Below are 19,982 nucleotides of genomic sequence, written 5' to 3' on the forward strand. Positions count from 1 at the left end.
TGCAGGGTGCGTTCTAGCGGTGGACGAAGCTCTGGAAACGATATATAGTAGAGACCCAAAAACTCGGCCTAATGTGAACCGAAGGGTGGTCGAGTTTGTGAAATTGCCGGGTTATGGGGATTGGGGTTAAAAAAGAATAAGTACGAGTGTTTCCTCAGAAAATACAGTACTGTACTTGTATCCAATGGTTGCTTGAGAATACAACAGAGATTAAACTCAATTACCCTTAAACAAAGGAAAAGTAAGTACTTTATGAAGGTATAGAGCCTTTACTATACATGAAAATGAAAATTAATGAATACACACTGTACAGTAGTTTACCTGATAAGACACACCTCCGAGCTCCTTCGTGGCTGTGCGGTTAGGGTACTCGGCTTTAGCGTGGGAAACCCGGGTTCGATTTCCTGTGGGAGTTCATGTGGTTCGGATTCCAAGTTATAATCAGTAGGTCCCATCTCCTATAGCCTCGCTGCTGAAGGGGACGTTAAACACAAAATCAACTCAACTCAAGACAGACCTCAGAAAAATACCCGGCAATGACCTTGAACGAGTCTGCAAGCCGTTATTTTCTGCCGTATCAGGGTGTGGCCGAGTTATCCGGACTGCCGATGACGATTTTTAGGGACTCTACTGTGTTATAATGGAAGGAACTATTTTGAGAAAGATAAATCTGAATAACACACAAACGGAAAGTATTATTATACATATTTACAAAATTTGGTTTCTCTCTGGATAGAACTCGTATAATGCTAAGGAAAAAAGATATACGCACAGACGGAACTAAATTTACAAGAGATTTCTTCTGGGGTTTTCTAACTAATGAAACACTATTATTGATATTCTTTTAACTGAAAATATTGCCTGACATAGGTAGTGTTGTTTCATTTTTCTGTAGATGCTCCTCTAGGTCTCGAAAAATAATTCCCTTCTTTATAGTGTTTAGTGTCTCGTATTTGTAATGCAATTTTATTAAGTTGAAATCAGTAATAGTTCCCAAAAACTTCTGTCAACTTATATGCTTTGTATTTATCTTTTAATATTTTATTACATCAATAATTCACTAAATAAACATTTTTTCTTTTTAAATTTTTATACAATTCAAGCATTCCACGGAATAACACTATCTGACACATTTGAGCTAATTCGAGTATGTTCCTGTTTCTGTATTGCTACAATCAGAGACAAATTTGCCAGCATACTAGTGCCATCTCTTGACCAATTCAGAAGCGAGAATTTTCCGTATATGTCAGTCGTGTTCCGTACAACACTTGATTCCATTGGTAAATCAACACATTTCAAAATGTGCCATACAGCGTTATTCGGTAGGATGCTTCAATTACCTTCTAGCTTCTACTAACGTTCACATGCTTCCAACAGCTGAGACTAAGCATATACAGGGTGTACCAAAAATCTGTCACAATATTTTGGAAACAGATTCCTCAAATCAAAATATGAAAAAAAGTTCATATGGACCTGTGCTCAAAAGTGTATAGTTTCGGAGTTATTTGGTGCCGAAAACTGAAACAAGTGAACTATCCAAATATCCATGTGTAGGAATGCTCCAGTACTTGCACACCAATTTTTTGAGAGTTACATGGACAATGATCAAGTACTCGCAAACAGATTCTCTAAAAATGATAGTGCAAGTACCGGAGGCTCTGAAAGATGGATATTTGGATAGTTCACATACTAGTTCCTAAAAGTAATGTCTTGACCCGACTACGATCCATCCTATAGTAGTGGAACTATGGACCTTTAAAGTTCATTTTTTTCACGTTTTCAGCACCCTGTAACTACGAAACTATGACTTCCGGCCACAGTCCCTAATGAATGTTTTTGTTATTTTGATGTGACAAATTTTTCAAACGTCCTATATATATCTATCTATGTATTGAACATATATCTAAACAATAGCTACAACGCTTATTAATTTTAGATGCAAGGCTCTTACACTTCGTTTGAAATGAAAGAAACAAAGAATAAAAATCAAACAATAAGAGATAACTGAAATTCTTTATGTAATCAAATTGTTAGCATGGGCCTCTGACTTATAATTTCACATTGTCGTTATGAAAAGCAAAGAGTCTGGTAGTATGTATACAGTAATAGTACACATCTATATATTTATGTTTCACTAGAGTAAGAATCAAGTCACATTGTCAATTCAACATTTACTGCGAAATTTCAAATTAAACTGAAAGGTATCATGAACTGAGCTATGTTGTAACTTGTTTGGCAGCATTTTATTTTTTACAGAGAACCAAAGTTAAGGGCGCTCATAATGTGTGGGTCGCATCTGCTGCCCTCTATAAATTCTTCTTCTGTGAGCTGTTCGTCACCATCTTCGTCCATAATCTCGAATATACTGTCTACTTTTTGTCTAATGAATTCGGGCCCACTGACTGTTACACCCTAAAAATAGAGAAGCAAAATATTAGAGGAACAATTACAAAACACATACCTCCCGAACATACACACAAACGCATGCAAATATACGAGGGCCGTCCAGAAAGTAAAGAACGATTGCGCATCGCGCGCCAGTTAGCACCTTCCTTCACCTCAGTGTGAGCCGAGTCTCAATTTTGTGCGGTCACACTACTTGTTTTAGTAGCAATTCAAACTGGCGGCGCCAATCGAAAATCCCGCCAAATGTGAAGTACGAATGTCGTTCGTTTCCTGAATGCGCGAAAAGTTAAGCCTATTGAAATTTATAGGCAAATAAAGAATGTTTATGGTGATAGTGAAATGAACAAGTCATCAGTGAGGAAATGGTGCATTATGTTTAATCAAGGAAGGACCAACGTGCATGATGAAGATCGGAGTGGGAAATCGTCACTCCGAGCTTTGGTCATCCTGCTTACAACCCTGACTTGGCACCAAGTGATTTTAACTTGTTCCTGAAACTTAAGGATTTTTTGGGAGGAAAACAGTTCGCAAACGATAAGGAACTAAAGTGACAGCCTGGCTCAAATATTTGGCTGCAGATGAGTACAACATCGATATTGAAAAACTGGTCCCACGTTATAACAAGTGTCTTGACAACTATTGCCCTTACATAGAAAAGTAGAGTAAGGTCCTGTGACTTTGCAAATAAAGTTTTGTGCTAACGTTTTGCTTTTATTTAACCATACCAAAACGTTCTTTACTTACTGGACGACGCTCGTATATGTATATACAGTATGAGTTATAAACTACACACGAGTAGTGTGAGGGGATTCCAGTTCAATTTCAGCACGTGTGTGTCTTTGTTGTACAGCATCATCTATAAGAGTTTCCTCGGAATTCTGGTTCTATCCTATGGTTTGTAAGAGTTGTAGCAAACAACGCGTTTCTCTATTTCAAGGGGATCTACAGTAATGATCTGTATTCCAAAAATGTTTATATTATACTATCATAATTTCCTTTCAGTATGCTAATCACTGAAATATCTCACTCGTACACTAGAATATTGATACATCTTCGCACATACAACACATTTTTTTTAATCGAACAAAATGTGATTTTAGTATTTAAAAAAAGCAAATTTTTATTCTCAATAAATTATTTAATATTATGGTACGTTTTGAACTCATCAATGGAGATGTTTTCAATTTTTCAATAACAACACAAACTCCAATAGCTAACAAACAACTGGACACATAGAATTACATTTACCTAGATTCAGTGGCGTATTTCGATTTTGTTTCGGGGGAGGGTTTGCTAACTTTATTCTTGGAAATGTGAAAATTCTGCAAGATATTTCATTTACTTTAATACAGTAAATAAGATTTCGGGGGGTTTAAGCCCGAAAGCCCCTCCTTAAATACGCCCCTGTCTAGATTATTCACAGGTGGTATTAGTGTCAAGAGAGATAAAAATATATATCAACATAACTAAACTAACTGAATTTTTTAAAATTAAAAAATATAGCCACGTGTTCAACTTAAATTTGAAATATATTTTTTTCTACATCTGGGAGTTAGCTTAGTATCATATAGTTATTACCACTCATTACTCACAGAGAATAACTTGTTGCTAACTTACCCAAAAACGATGCTCTTAATAACTAAAGTCTGGTATTAATGGCAAAATGCCATAAATGCTATCCATTGTAATTTTCATATTTTCAGCATATCGAGGCGGTACATCTGAACGAGATTCACGCTGGAAACTTTTCTAAATATCCTTTTATATGCCTTAATTCCTCGACGAATGCAAGCTCTACTACAGAGTAAAGGGCCTCGATACAATATTAAAGGATAAAAATACCATATTAAAGGTTATGCATTTCCATTATCTCGATATTTACCTTTAGAAAAATACATCTTTAAGGGAAACTAATTTGTAATTATGGAACTTCAGAAACGAAATTTGAGAAATTATCCAATATTATGCACTTTTATGTGATTATTCGTGTTCCATAAACGCATATAGTACCTTGAATATCTCGTCGGCTTAAGAAATCTAGAAGCTCGAATCTAGAAACTACCTTTTAAAAAAAATATTATCAGGGGTCTTTTCTAAATTCAATCAGCTATAATTAATGTTTCAAGAGTGTCAAATTGCTACAATTAATGCACAAACTCTGAACGATCTTATTCACGAGTACCGTAAACTAGGGTTACTTGGAAAATTTTCTTTTCATACTATCGGTTGTTATTTATTGCAATTAATTTTTCTTCTTGTGATGTGTCTAGAGTTTAGTCCATGTTACCTTTTCCTGCAGTCATAACAAAATTTTACTGAGACTAAAGCCTCCCAGTAGCCAAAATGTGCTGTTTCCAAGTAGCACCGCTTTTGGGGCTACTTGGAAAATGTATGTCTTTCCATAGTAGTAAGAGCTGTGTGAAAGATGGGACTATTTGGAAAGAACCATTTGCAAGATCACACTTTTCTGAGAAGATTGATATGCAACATGCCTATGTTTTCTTCACAGTAATGTGTTTTTAGGCTGTTTTAAATTAAAGAGATACTTCTTTTGCACAACATTTTAGATAAACACAAAAAATTGTTGAATCAATCTAAACTAACTAAAGTGGTAAATTTGTCTTGCTGAAGGCCTACAAAAACAGTAAAAAAAAAAAGTTTTTGCAATATGTTTTTATAAACGGTAGTTTTTCAAACAATGCATGGGAAATTTTGGCAAATGCCAACACGCATAAGCTCTTGAGACTTCTTTAAGGCACTAAAACATGCCCTACAGAATTTTATGAAATTTATGTATGTATCAGATCAGTAATTGCCTTACATTGGTTTACAAAATTACCTGGTACCATTTTTACAAGTGTACATTTATGTTAACTCTTTGAAAAAGTATCATATGGTACTGTTATAATAATAATAATGTAACACAGTACAATAAGGACAAAAAATCACATATTAAAATTCTTTGCTACAAAGTCATATGGAGAAACAACTTGTTCTCTGCGGTTGTAGGTAGGCTCAGGCAAAACTTCAATAATGTCGTCGTTGTCTATCCCCTGATCACTATTATTTTTAGTAGAAAAACGGAAGGAAATAAAAATGACCAGAGATTGTCCCAGAAATGAAGTGGAAATGTAAAACTAATTACTCTCATTATGAAACTTATGAAAGCAATGATATTTAGCACAACCAGGTAAAAAAAATCACTTTTCATTACGGAAACACAAGTATAATTTACAGAAAATTCAAAAAACACAAAAAAGTATCAATTGTTGTGAGAATTGTTAGACCAGTCTATAAACAAGACACATCACTTATGACCATCCATATTGTCTCTTTTAGGTGCCTACTTTTCATTGGTCTGGAAGAAAACGACGTATCTGCCATAGTTCTCTCATTATTATACCATGTAACACAAAAATATCAGTTTTCCAAGTAGCCACAGTTTACGGTATTAATAAAGAAAACATGATTCAACATTACAATCAACTTAGTATTTATCTGCGTGGAGATTAGTGTATGGTAACCGAACTCTTTATCTTTTAAAATGCATGAATGTGACAAAACCATACTTACAGCCATCTCATACATGGCCTCCACAATTTCGCACATCTCGTCTTTTGTAATAAAACCATCACCATCTAAATCATAAACCATGAACGCAACTGAAAAGAAAAGGAGGCGAGATTTGAAAAGAAGACTGCACATAAAAAAAAAACAACATAAGTTTATATAATAAAATAATGTTAATCCTCGTTTTCTTTCATAGGTAAGTGGTACAGATTATTTCTTACTGCAAACTACAAAGAAAGTAAATTAATTAGGCCTATTTATGTACATTTGGTCGATTTATACACAAATTAACACTATTAGTGAATTTGAGCCCTACTATACGTACTATATTCAGAACAAGTTACAACAGCGTTCTCCAAAAGTTACGCAACCTTATGGAGAATCTTACCAATTGTTTTGTTTCGTCATGGAGCACTCATAGGTTATACCTTGCAACAGTGTATACAGGGTGTAACAAAAAGGTACGGCAAAATTTAAGGGGTGGATTCTTTATAGGTAGACAAGTAAAAAAGTTCAAATGACCATATATCGAGAAATGTATCGTTACAGAGTTACAGTCACTGATCGCCTGATAGTGTGAAATAGTTACATTCTGGACGCCCTTCAATGTGATTCAATTTAAACATCAATAGATCAGCTCCTAATCAAGCTAAGAAGATAATTTTGGTATCAATGTCTTCCTGAAAGATCAAGCTTTCCACTGATATGAATCTTCACGGTTGGACACAAAGTTAAGGGCAAGTTATTAATGCATCCGGAATGTGGGTTTCCAGCAAGTCTTTATAAGTGTTTCCCGTCAGCCTCTGCGGGAGTATGTGTGGACCTAGTAAAGTGTCACCGATAATACCGCACCACACACTGAGATCAAACTGTTATTGTCTCCTGAGACTGATCGCATGAGGATTATCGTCCGCTCAAACATGTACATTATGGTAATTGAGTGTGAACTGAGCCTAATCTGTAAACACTATTGCGGATGGGAAAATGAGATTAACGGCACACTGCTGGAGGTATAACTGGCAAAAGCGTACTCACGGCACATAGTTGGCTGCTGACAAAAGACTGCACTCTCTGTAGGTGATATGGATACAGGCTCAGTCGATAACATACACGCCATATCTGTATGTGGTCTATCCGTAGTTCATCCCTCAGAACGTTATTATTTAATTTTAATAATTGTATGTTAAAACTATTTTGTTTATTACAAATTAAATACAACTATTATTTAAAAAGTAGTTCACAGGATACAAAAATAACATGACACGTAATCAAGTGCAGTTGAGTTCGTTTCTCTAGTCGCTGCCTTCACTTAGATCGTGGGGGGAATTGTTATTCCGGGAACACTGTAATTTCTATGGACGGCAACACTGAAAATTCATCAGGTTCATGTTTTCTGATGTAGAATAACATTATCTATGATTGTGGTATGTTGCAATTCATTATCTCTTTCACTTATGAATAAACAAGCAAAAGAAAAAATGGTAAATTTTGTATTTTTTGTATGGCAGGCTCTTAACGCCAATGTTTCAAGCCCATTATATAGAGAATGAGTGCTTTGCTTCTTACAATACAGTTGAAAGAAAATGTGATATAGATGTTTTTGGAGTATTGAAAACACTATATTGAAATAAACTTTATAATATATGTGATAACGAAGATTCATAAATGAATAATTTTGGTAAAAGATAACAATTGTACGTAAATGTATTTATATAAGAACACCATTATAACTGGATCTAGAGCCTGCTGTGTTGAATAAATAAATGTTAACTGAATATCAATTTGTCCTGCTTATGACGATGCGTAAAACTTATGTTACAAAATCAATGGAAGTAGATGTTTGACTATTTTTCTCTCATCAACTGTTTCGTCAGAGTTGCTTGTTGTTTACACTGAAATTTTCAGTTTACTTCACCTAAATTTTAAGCATAATTTCTTGGAAACTATCACCTGTTCTGCCACTAAACAATTTAGGATCACACGCAATTTTTCGTGTTAATTTACAGGCAATTTCATTAATCTGAACCGTTACAAGCAAAGTCTTGCAGCAAAAATTGTACTACACAAAGCCACCTTTCCATCGTTTGCTCTCTTGAATAATGGTATGCGTCTTGATATTAAATTTGTCGCGAATACAGTTGAATCCCGATTATCCGAGTTTCGATTAACCAAGGTTTCGTGTTATCCAAGCTTAATCCAAACAAACAAAAATTTAAACACTAATCCGGTTCCAATGATAAACAGTTTACAAGCTTTGCTTCACTAACAAAACAAACATAAAGCTGGCATAAAGATGACGACTTCGCCCAACATTCACATAATTAAGCTAGCGAGGTTTAATTATTGCACGTCTTGAGTTAGAGAAGGCACTGTTCTGCGTCAAACAGCAAGATGGCAAGGCACCAGCTGACATTATGCTGTTGCTACGTTTGTGCAATATAGCGGCCAAAAACGAAACAGCTTAATGAAGCAGATTATGAAAGACTTTTTTTTTTAAAAAAATAGGGATTTATGTGTGAGCTAAACAGTATTTTATTTGTGTTGTGTTTTGTAATGTGTTTAACTTATATACGTATCAATATCAAACCGCATTTTATTTACTGTATTATGACTAATTCCTTATGTATGTATGTATGTATAATTTTATGTACTATACTGTATGTCCACTAAAAACAAAAAAAAAATATATAAAAATAATGAATAATGTAATAAAGAGAAATAATCAATAAACAAGAATAATAAATACAGTACAAAATTTTCTATGTACCCATCCGTATCAACCGAGTTTTTGCTTATCCGAGTTAGATCCGATCCACATTAGCTCAGACAATCAATATTCTGTTGTATAATTATTTTTAAATCTTAATTGTTAACCAGCCTAACCTAGCGTTCAAATATTTAGCACTTTAATGTATATGTACCTAAAAATTTATGCGTATTAGCACAATGCTAAAATTATTTGTTCTACTTACAATGAAGTTTCTCATCTACAGTTCCACGCCCTGTTACTGACATAGCTTGCAGAAACTCTGCAAATTCAATGGTTCCATCCTATATAGGAGAAAGAAATATCAAAGATAAGAAATATCCTTAACAAAAATAAGTATTCTGTGATATATTAGAAATGCAACAAATGAGATTGTTTTAAATGTAGACAATGTATCACATTTGGGTTTAGAAGAAGTTAACTTTTTCGACGTATAAACCATTATCAAATAAAAATGAAAGAAACAATGGATATAATGGTGCAATTTTTTGATACCAGTATTTTCACTGTTACTTGGACATAATATTGTTATAATGTTTACTTGGCAGGAAGGGTTGAACTCAAAATACGTAAGCAGTAGATACAAATGTAAATTTTAAACATATACACCATGCAAAATGTACAATAACTGTTGCAATGACTGATAATACATCAGAACTAAATTAAATCAGGAAGAAGGTGGCTTACTGGTAGAGCATTTCCTCTGATGCGAGAAGCAACTGGTTCGATCCCAGATCATGTGAGTTTGTACTGGACAACAGCGTTACCGTGAATTTTCTCGGGGTTTTCCCGTTTTCTGCCAGATATTCATTTCACTAATTATTTCATAAGCATCCATCCATTTCAAGCTAAAAAAAAAAAAAACATAATCGAAAGACACTAAACTATAAATATTAATTATATTTTAATTCCTTAACAAAAATAAGCTTTCAGTCATATATTAAAATCAATAAACGAAGATTGCTTTTAATGTAAACACTGTGTTATATTTCTATTGCAATGTTCTGTAGGTAGAGTCTAAACAGTACACGGGAATATAACCCTTCACTCTTTTACTATAAAAGTCTTATAATATTTTTCAAAGTTTTTGTACATTTCTAAGTCTCTTTAAAATGTTTCGAGTGTGTGGTAAGAGTGAAGCCCCTCGGCACACAATGTGAACTTGGGAAAATAGAGAATATTTATCTTAGCCCAGAGCTGCCTCAGACGGGATCAGTTATACTCCGTAGCTCATAGCAGCCCCGGAAGTAGGTATCAAAGCATATCTCCGTAGTCATGAAGGTCTCAGGAGGAGGGTATTGTAAGTGTGCGATCAGTACTAGCACTGATAACTTCTTAGTTCCGTCGTCCTCTTTTATAACCATCTTCTTGGAGGGATGACCCGCGGGGAAGCAGTCGGCTTTCTTCGTAGTTTTCCGAATCCTCTTCGTTTCATCCTAGAGGTGCAGTCTCCTTCTGTCGTCTCCACAGTTTGTTTATAATTGCAAAAGCACGTGTTTGTAGTGAAAACATGTGGTCTGCAGTACGTGTGGGTAAACAGATCCTTGCAATATATATAAAAATTAAAAATTAAATGTAAACATATTTGATGGTTAACTCCTTCTAAACCGCTGGACCGATGATTTTGATGACTTTTGGTGCAATACTGGATCATGGAATAACTTAGTACTTTATCACATTAGTTTTACCAAAGGGCGTATCCTAAGGGAGATAGATGGCATTAAGCAATTTATGATAAAAAATACTGTAGTTCATGGGCCCGTCAAGTTAGAAAGATGAAACTCGGTATATAAACTCCTCATTAGAAACAACAGGAAACATGTAACAGCGTTTTTGAAGATTTTAGTTTTAAGGAAAAGGGAACATTTCTATAATCAATATATTTAGTCGCATATGTATATACAGTGAAACCTGTGAACTTGGCCACCTCTCTAAGTTGGCCACCTGCTTATCTTGGCCTGGTTAGTCTTGAACCTGCATTTTCCCATAAGACATTCGTTACTTACTACTCTGTAAGTTGGCCACCTGTCTATCTTGGAAGTTGGCCACAATGAAGCAATGTTTACCCTATGATGATAATGGTAAATTTACCTGCGTATCTTGGCCACGAAAAATACAGTTTTGTTATTTTTCTTAACTCTTTCCAATTCCCATATGAGAGGCAGATGATGTACTGGACATAAAGAAGCATAGATTCGCACGATTTGTTCTTGTAGGTCAATGGCCAGAACACTACCCTCATAAAAGGGTGGTGAAGGAAGGTGTGAATAAGAAAAAGCACGTACAGGAATTCAGGAAATGGTTGTACGTATTTGTTTATCCTGTCTGTTTTGGTAAAACCATTAGCTGTATCGGCTACTTTCATCAGTGAGAAGCTTTAGTAATTCCGGAAAATTCTCAAGGTTAAAGCTCAATTGTCAACTATTGGCACCTGACTGCATGTCAAAAGGTAGCGGAGGTTTTGAGATATGAATTCCCTCAAGATTTTCTCAAAACATCTGCTCCGAGGGAAACACTTCTAGATCATTAACAAGAGGTAGTCAACTACAATATTAGAATGTGCATATCTGCCAAAAAGAATAAAGCAAATATGTCTAGAATGAACCACCATTCACTAACAACTGAAAAGAAGTCATATAAATTGCATATAACTTTCTCAATTTATAACTTAGCTTTTCTTGTTTTCAATCTAAATAACTCAGTGTGCTATAATATCAATTTCAATAAACTGCGTACATACACTTCTATTTCAAGGTTGTTTGTGTTATTGTGTTTTCAATCCGAATAATTCAATGTACCAGACTAGTTTTCAGGAAGAGAAAGGTATGCATATATATTAAACATACTATCAAGAGCGCCGATCCTGGGAGGACCGAGGGGGCCCGGGCCCCCAAAGCTAATGTGGCCCCTATTTTATTTATGAGTATACAATATTTGAGTGCAATTTGTCTTAAAATCTTCATATATATATACCTTTTGCATCTGAATGCCCCCCCCCCCAAATTTACAGAGAAATTGCGCTCTTGCATACTATAGTAATATTTTCTAGTACTGTATATTTTTATGATTATTCTATATACATTATTTATAAATAGCTGTCGTGCCACTGCTTATTAAAATTTTACAATCGAGTAATACTAGAAATCCTATTCTAAAAATACACAAATCACACTTATTTTCTGTAAGTTGGCCACCTGTCTAAGTTGGCCACTTTTCGATGGAACCGATGGTGGCCAACATAGACAGGTTTCACTGTATGTATACAGTATAAGTCTGGAACACCTGGAGCAATTTCAACCGAACTAGGTATATCTACAACTTACAAGTTTGAAAATATACTGTGGGGGTAAGGCAATCCTGTCACAATTATAAGGTTCATGATAGGTTATAAGTTCATATAACCCTCTTAGTGGTATTGAATTGTTTAGACCATCCACATTTCCTGTTCCTTCAGAAGAGATCTTTACAAACATTTAGGGCCTATCCGTTGCACACAGTATTCGCTTGAGTGCAGAGTAGGTGGAAATAGATTCAACAATTCACACGCCGCCGATTGCTACTCCCTAAATGTATGAGCCCACGAAAATAGTGTAAATATAAATGCCAATGTTGTGCCATCCTTTAGGCTTGGTGATTCATAGAGCCATCAAACATCAGGAAGTGACAGCAGCCCAAGAATGAAGTGAGAAAAAATTAATAAGAGTAGTTAGAAATTGGAAAAGGATGAAAAGAATCCTCAATTAAAGTAACACCTGAGAATATAAGAAAGAAAAAATGAAAAAAAAAAAAGACTTGGTCATGCTCACTTTTCAGATAGAACTCTTGTACGTAATTCAAAGTCGTTTGGTGGTGCAAAATAGACTACCTAGAGAAGCCTTCTTAAATAATCGGGTAGCGTATCGACGATGAGGTGGATCAATTGATATGAGTTAGGACTAGGGTTGAGAATAGTGTATCTATTGAAGAAACGGTGATTCATGAAAAATAGTATGTGATAGCAGTAAGAGGGGAAGGAATATAAGCAAGATTATGAACTTGTGAGATCTCTCATAATAGAAGAACTAAATGGTATGAGTGTAAATCTAAAGGTTGATCATCAAGGTCCCTTGTCACAATTGTACCATTAATTGCTACGTCAGGTGGTGAACCGAACTGAAAATTTAATTACTGAGAGGTTAAGTATGGGAAATATTAAGGAAAAGAAAGTAATTAGTTTAGATATGAATGTTCGGTTTCAAAAATTAAAGAAAAAGCTTGAGGTTGATGAGTGTAGAGTGCAGAGTGCGAACAATGAACATTCAGAAAACAACGAACTGAAGAGCGTTGTGTAAAAATTCTGCGTTTGAAGTGGGGAACAGGGCAATCTGTACCATTAAATGAAAGACTGAAATTGACTCACACATATGCACGCCTGACACACATATACAAATGAAAGATTGGAACTGAAAATTCTTTTTGTTACGACAGAAATGAATAAGAGAGCTTTATTATTATTATCATTTAATATATGTTACGGAAGGTAAAGGAGATTCAAATGTTTTGTCCAGAATTTTCGAGAAGGCTCAAACACGTATTCTCTTACTTTTATTTAAGAATTTATATACCGAATTTTACACCTCTAACTTAACACATTCCTATGTTTGACACTTTGTGTTATATATATATAGGATGAGGTCTTTAGTTCCATGCTAAATCCTCAATCTTTAGGACCACCAGTTGACTTCGTCTATCCGAAACTACATATTTAATAGATCCGCAGGCGACCTTCTTCTCCTAAGAACGTGCCATGCCGTGGAGACAGGAGCCCTTTAATCATCAAGAATTTTTTGGTATCAGTGTTTTGATTGTTACTTGTACGTAATATTGTTAGAATTTACACTTGACAGGAAACATTGAGTTCAAAATGCGGAAAGAATAAATACAGATACATATCACAGAAAATCTACAGTAACTATTGCAATGACATGAAGGATTGGAAGAAATAAGAATAATTTTGAAGTTCACAACAAACATTACAGTTAGGTTTGCCAACTTTGGAAAATTAAATTACCGGCATCCTCTCAAAATTCCCTATGATATAGGCCTAAGTGTGAAATGTCTCTATTCGGACCCACCTATAGGAAGGAAATGTACTATCGTGGACAAAAGTGCATTAGCATCTATATTCTGCATAGCCTTAGTACATTCACTAATAGACTTAATACATACATTGTGCTAAAAATGAGAACCTGGAGTCGGCATTGATCATTTTTATTGTATTTACCAGTAGATGCCAGTTCTTTAAAATTATCGAAACAGATGAACAAAAGTATACTAAATCTTAGGTGATAGTTTTGGAAATGAAATTTACTTTTTAAACTTGTACTTCAACTGCAGAAAATTGCTTTAAGAAGTCCTACGGAGGAAAGTAGGACGTTTAAGGAAAGTTGGCATATCCAGCAGCTAGGAACGTGTAACTAAATAATGCAACAAACATTATACTAATGAAATACCTAAGAGTTATTTGTCAACAATCGATGAGCAATTTAAATTTATCGCTATATTTATGCCGCATAATTATGACAAATTATACACCTCTGTATCTATTGTTGATAACAATGCTTCACTATAAAATCTAATTATTATAAAATTTCTTGTTAAATAAATTTTAAAAAGTCATGGATTTAAAAATTATCGCTTAATATATAATAGAACAGAAATTTGTATTTATAAAGACACTGTTGAAAAATGTCGATGTTGGATGTTTTATTCTGGATTGTGGATTTCAAAATACCGGTCATAAAGGGGCTGGTAAGAAGTTTGAACTGGTCACCGGCCTTTATCAAAACAACAGCAATATTTCCGGCCAGGCTGGTGAAATTCCGGATAGTTGGCAACTCTAATTACAGTTAACATTTCTTGTGCAATCAAAATTATTTTATGAACAAAAATTAAAAGAAATTGTTCTTACCCCATTTGTATCAAGAACACGAAAAACTAATTTGGCAAACTTGGTGGGATCGCCACTTGGAAAGTTATCTTTGTACAACGCAATAAAAACCTGGAAAGACAAAAAAGATATATGAAAAAAAAATCTCAAAAATAAGTGCAACACGCATCCATAATATGTAGTTAGTATACATCTATTCATCTACCCAAAATATAGCTACCCGAAATTCAGGATAATTTACTGAAGGATGAAATTTGAAAAATTCTGATTTTCTCGAAAACGGCTCTAACGATTGTGTACATTTTCTTCATAAATTAATATTTCATAACCACGTTATAATATCGTATAAGCTGTTTGTGTGGGAATTCCAGAAAGGTTAGTTTACTATTGAGATGAGTTTTTCCCGGACGACTTTCTCAAAAACGATTCCGGCTCTTTGGTTCATATCTCACAAATAAATGTTTCATTAATAAGCTTGCAGAATGTTATAAATAATTATTTTTTCATTACAAAATTCACCACGAATAGTGGATTCTTGTCAGTTGACTTTCTCGTAAGCGACTTAAATAATTTTATTCATATTTTATACACAACTGTTCCATTTATAAATCATTTTTTGTTTAAAAAATCACAAAAAGCAGTTTGCTGTTGAGGATTTCTTTTTCGAATGATCTTAAAAACAGCTACGAAGATTTTTATATTTCACAAATAATTATTGCATTAACAAGCCTATGATTTGGTATGGGGTAAGTTACTCCCGTTTTTTTTGTTTGTTTGTTTTTTTAAACGACACAATTCTGCTCATATTCCATAAGTAAATGTTCCGTTAAGAAACTTATAATATAATATGATAAATCATTTTGCATTAAAAGATTTATGCAAAGCATGGGCGCCCGAAGGGGAGGACAGGGTGGGGCCAGGGCCCTTCCCTGGCTCATGAAAATGTATACGTAATATAGTAAACCACATGTATTAAATACCAGAAATACCATAAGTAATATAGCAACCATGGAGATGGGCCCCTCTCTAAAAAATTTTCTTCGGGCGCCCCTGCTACAAAGGGTAGTTCTTTTTAATGTAAAATGATTTATACCATATTGTAAATGTGTTTCGGGGATGAGTTTCTCCGGGGTATTTTTTTCAAAAACGACTCAGTTATTTCTTTTCATATTTCATAAATAAATGTTCCATTAATAAAGTCACATTATGAACTATACCTTTTTTATTCATTAAAAAGCACACGGAGTAGTTTGCTTGTGGGGTGAGTTCTCTTTGATAAAAAAAAAATTCTGAAAATGTCTATTACATTTTTGTTAATATTGCTCTACTAAATATTTTTCATAATCATTACAAATTCATAATATTCAATGAAAGGAGAGCGAGAAAGTTTAGCGCGGCGGTGCGTACCCTTTACTGTTATTGATTTTTGTGATATATCTTCTATATATACATACAATCCAGTTAAAAATGAGTATCATATATTAGATATGTGAACACTAGGACATTTTCTACATCATACATTTGTATTACTTATTAAATTAAAACTTTTTATCTTTCGAATCTAATATAAATAAAATAAAGAGTTTGTTTGTGTGTCTGTTTGTCTGTCTGTGTGCGGCCTGGGGACCAGATGAGTGCATCAAGAGTTACCAAATTTTGGTCACGGATACTTTAGTCCAGGCCCAGACAAAGACAGTTTTTTTTTTTTATAATTAGAACCAAGGGGGTCTCAGCGTTTACCGGAATATGTAAAAGTAGTGGAAAATGACCAATATTGTTTTCCTTTCGTTGTTCAGTTTGTTTACATAGATATTTTATCTGATCCATGCGAAGAATGGGTATTTCAGCTAGTTAAAAATATTTATAGAGTTTATATTTCCAGAACAAAAACTCCAACAGTGCTATATGCTGTTTGATAATTCAGCGAAAGAGCTTTTTTATCTGTCATCGTTTTCAATTGTAACGAAAAAAAATAAATAAATAAAACTTACTGTAACTACGCTTGCAACTGGCTTTTAATTATGGAACGGAAATTTTGAGACTGACGTAACAATCCTTGCCATTTCTCCACATTTCCACACAGATGACTAAACAAACACTAAAATCTGTCTATAAAAAGCTGGTGAAATTGGGAACTTCGCTTCAGGTCCTAACATACCAAAATTCCCTCATCTAGTTTCTTAGAAATCCTCAGGATAGCAAAGAAGGAAAAATATTCCTTCGTATAATATCTTTCCTTGATTATCAACGATAAAAAATACACTCGGAACGCTTCACGAATTTGTATTATTTCGTTTTATGTGGTATTGCGAAATTAGAGATGATGCGAAATTTGACGTACTTGCCCTACGTACTATTAATATGGACACCCAACTATGACCAGAACTTGCACACACAATCATATAAGATCAACCTGAATTGCAATGTGTTAACGTTCGTTTGGTTTCCAGCCCAGTTATGCATTGAAATTCACAAAACTCTTGTTCCCACGCCCTTTTGTGTCTTATCAAAAGCTGCTTGGCAACGAACAGTCTCGAGAAACACCTGGCTGGTCTCTCGAATTAAAAAAAAAAGAAAGAAAGAAAGAAAGAAAGAAAGAAAATTGTTCGTTGCATAAAGGAAAAACCAAGATTATCGATTTCAGAATATTTGGCTTCCGCATTTGTAATATAAAATGAGAAATATTACGAAGAAATAAATGCAGGTTAAAATGCACTGTACACTCGGTGGAAAAAAGTCTTGTAACCGTAGATTGGTTACCTACTTTTCTTGCATCCTGAAGTTCGTATTGTCTGACAGAATTGGTACATCTACATCTCATACACTTTTAGAAATACTGTACAATCTAAAATAATCACGCATCTTTAACGAAGAGGTTAAAAGGACTATCTGTATATGATTTGGACTATATGAAGTTTTTAATGAAATCTATTCAGAAAATTAATAACATGTTGTGTAAGGTGATCGAAAGGTGTATATAATCTATCTATCTATCTATCTATCTATATATATATATATATATATATATATATATATATATATATATATATATATATATATATATATATATATATATATATATATATATATATATATATAAAATTGAAAATCACAATGTTTGTGGCTCTACATCTCTTGAACCGCCCGACCGATCTCGATCAAATTTGTAACATGGATGAGGTTCGAGGCTGGGCTGTTTTTACGCTATTCACTTTGATGGTAGGACTGAGGGGAAAGGGGAAGGGATATAAAAAAATAAATAAAACTTAATAACTCCTGAAGCACTCGACCGATCTTGATCAAATTTTCAACATAGATGAGGTTCAGGCCTGGAATCGTTTTTGTGATTTAAATTTGAAGAGGCAACATAAGGAAGAAAAAGAAGGGGGAGATATATAAAAATCAATTTATATAAGACTGAAAATGACTATTTTTGCAACTTAATAACGCTTGAACTATCCGACCGATCTCAATCAAATTTTCAAGATACATGAAGTTTGGATCTGGAAACATTTTTATAATTTCACTTTAACGGTAGATCCTAGTGAAGGGGGAGGGGAGGGGGCCATATAAATAAAAACTAATAAAACGTAATAACGTTTGAACCAAACAACTAATCTCGATCAAATTTTCAACATATATGAGGGTCGGGTCTTGGGTGTTTTTTATCGTTTCACTTTGACAAGCCAACGTAGGGGAGAGGAAGATATATGCAAAAATAAATAAATAAATAAATAAATAAATAAATAAATAAAAAATAAAAATGACTGCTTTGTGACTTCATCACTCTTGAACCACCCGACCGATCTCAATCAAATTTTCAACATACATGCGCTTAGGGGAAAGGATTACTTTAGGCTATTCACTTTTACGATGCAGCGTAGGGGAGGGTGAAGCGGGACAGAAATTTAAAAATGATCAAAAATAGCCGATATTAGATTGAATCCATAGTTTTCAGGGTCGGTGAGAGAAACAGTGACACTTCTGATGCTGTTTCAATCCAAATTCAGCCCTGATAGTTGGGAATGGGGGGAGGGTACAACGTAGGGAAGGAGGAAAACATTTTAAAATGATCGAAAATTACTAATATTAGTGTCGAATCCATCGTTTTAGGAGTAGCTGAGATTAACAGTGACAATTCTGATGCCGCGTGCCGCAGCAGGGAGGAGGGGAAGGGGAAGCTATATATAATAATGGTCGAAAATGACCAATATTAGTGTCTAATCCATAATTTTCGGGATCATTCAGATGAACAGTGACATTTTCGATCCGGTTTAAATCCAAAATCAGCCCCGCCACTTGGGGAGGGGGAGAAAGAGATACATAAAAATAATCGAAAATGGCTACTATCAGTGTCAAATTTATAGTTTTCTGTGTTCCTTAGATGAACAGTTATACTTTCGATCTCGTTTAAAGCTAAATTCAAACCCGCAACTTGGAGGAGGGGAGAAGAGATATTTAAAAATCATCGAAAATGAGCGATATTAGTGCTGAATCCACATTTTTGTGGTCGCTGAGATGAACGGTGACACTTCCGATGCCATGGCCTGCAACATGGGGGAGGGAATATATATATGTATATATATAAATGGTCAAAAATGACCGATATTAGTCTTGACTCTATAGTTCTTGCGGTAGCCGAAATGAACAGTGACACCTCCGATGCTGTTTAAATCCATTTTCAGCCCCGACACTTGGGGGATGAGGAGGAGTGACATACATTAAAATGATCAAAAATGAGCAATATCAGTGTGCATTTAAATTACTTATTTGAACCCAGCGAAGCTAATACATGATAAAAATAAACGTTAGCAAGACAGAATCAATGTTGATTGGAACGAAGCGGTTAGTACCAAATTGAACTATGAGGAGAAAAAGTAGAACAGATGAGTAGCGTTTGATACCTAGGTAAAGGCTATTACTTAAGACACGAAGCAATGACAGAGGCCGCGGTGGAGTCAATCGTAGAACATTCATATCTACAGCGCGGAATTTCTCGTTCGATCCTATCTTCACGCCAAATAGGGTTTGTGGTGGAGAAACACCGTGTGCGTGGGTTTTCTCGGGGTTACTTCCGTTTCCTCCAACTTCCTCCATTCCACTATTTTATTCACTCTCATCATCATCGTTTTCTTTAGCCTACAAGAATAACCGTGGACGTAAAACTGAAAGACTCCATTCAATTTTCACTGAGCAATGATAGGAATCGCGAAATAAGCACTTGGTCTGTGAATAAAATGTTAAACCTTTATGTTTCCTTTAGAGTGTTGTACTCTATGGGGAAGAAACACGATTATTATGGAAGAGCAA

The 19,982-nt window shown here is 34.6% G+C and overlaps 1 protein-coding gene across 3 annotated transcripts in view; it reads right to left on the minus strand.

Annotated features, from left to right (window-relative positions):
• Window positions 1-991: 991 nt before the first annotated feature.
• The window catches only part of LOC145674389 (frequenin-2-like), a 65,158-nt gene continuing 46,167 nt past the window's right edge, over window positions 992-19,982 (minus strand). The window contains exons 1-5 of one of the 3 annotated variants that reach the window (XM_081744370.1): window positions 17,027-17,098; window positions 14,694-14,783; window positions 8,949-9,027; window positions 5,980-6,068; window positions 992-2,412 (exon numbers count right to left, since the gene is read on the minus strand). In XM_081744370.1, coding sequence (XP_081600496.1) covers window positions 2,251-2,412; window positions 5,980-6,068; window positions 8,949-9,027; window positions 14,694-14,783; window positions 17,027-17,074 — 468 coding nt within the window. In that variant the 5' untranslated portion in view covers window positions 17,075-17,098 and the 3' untranslated portion in view covers window positions 992-2,250. Of the gene's footprint in view, window positions 2,413-5,979; window positions 6,069-8,948; window positions 9,028-14,693; window positions 14,784-17,026; window positions 17,099-19,982 lie in introns of those variants that run through there. The other 2 variants (XM_081744368.1, XM_081744369.1) reach the window with 2 other exon arrangements.

Source organism: Thermobia domestica, chromosome 17, assembly GCF_964235325.1.
Source record: "Thermobia domestica chromosome 17, izTheDome1.hap1.1, whole genome shotgun sequence".
Lineage (NCBI taxonomy): Eukaryota > Metazoa > Arthropoda > Insecta > Zygentoma > Lepismatidae > Thermobia > Thermobia domestica.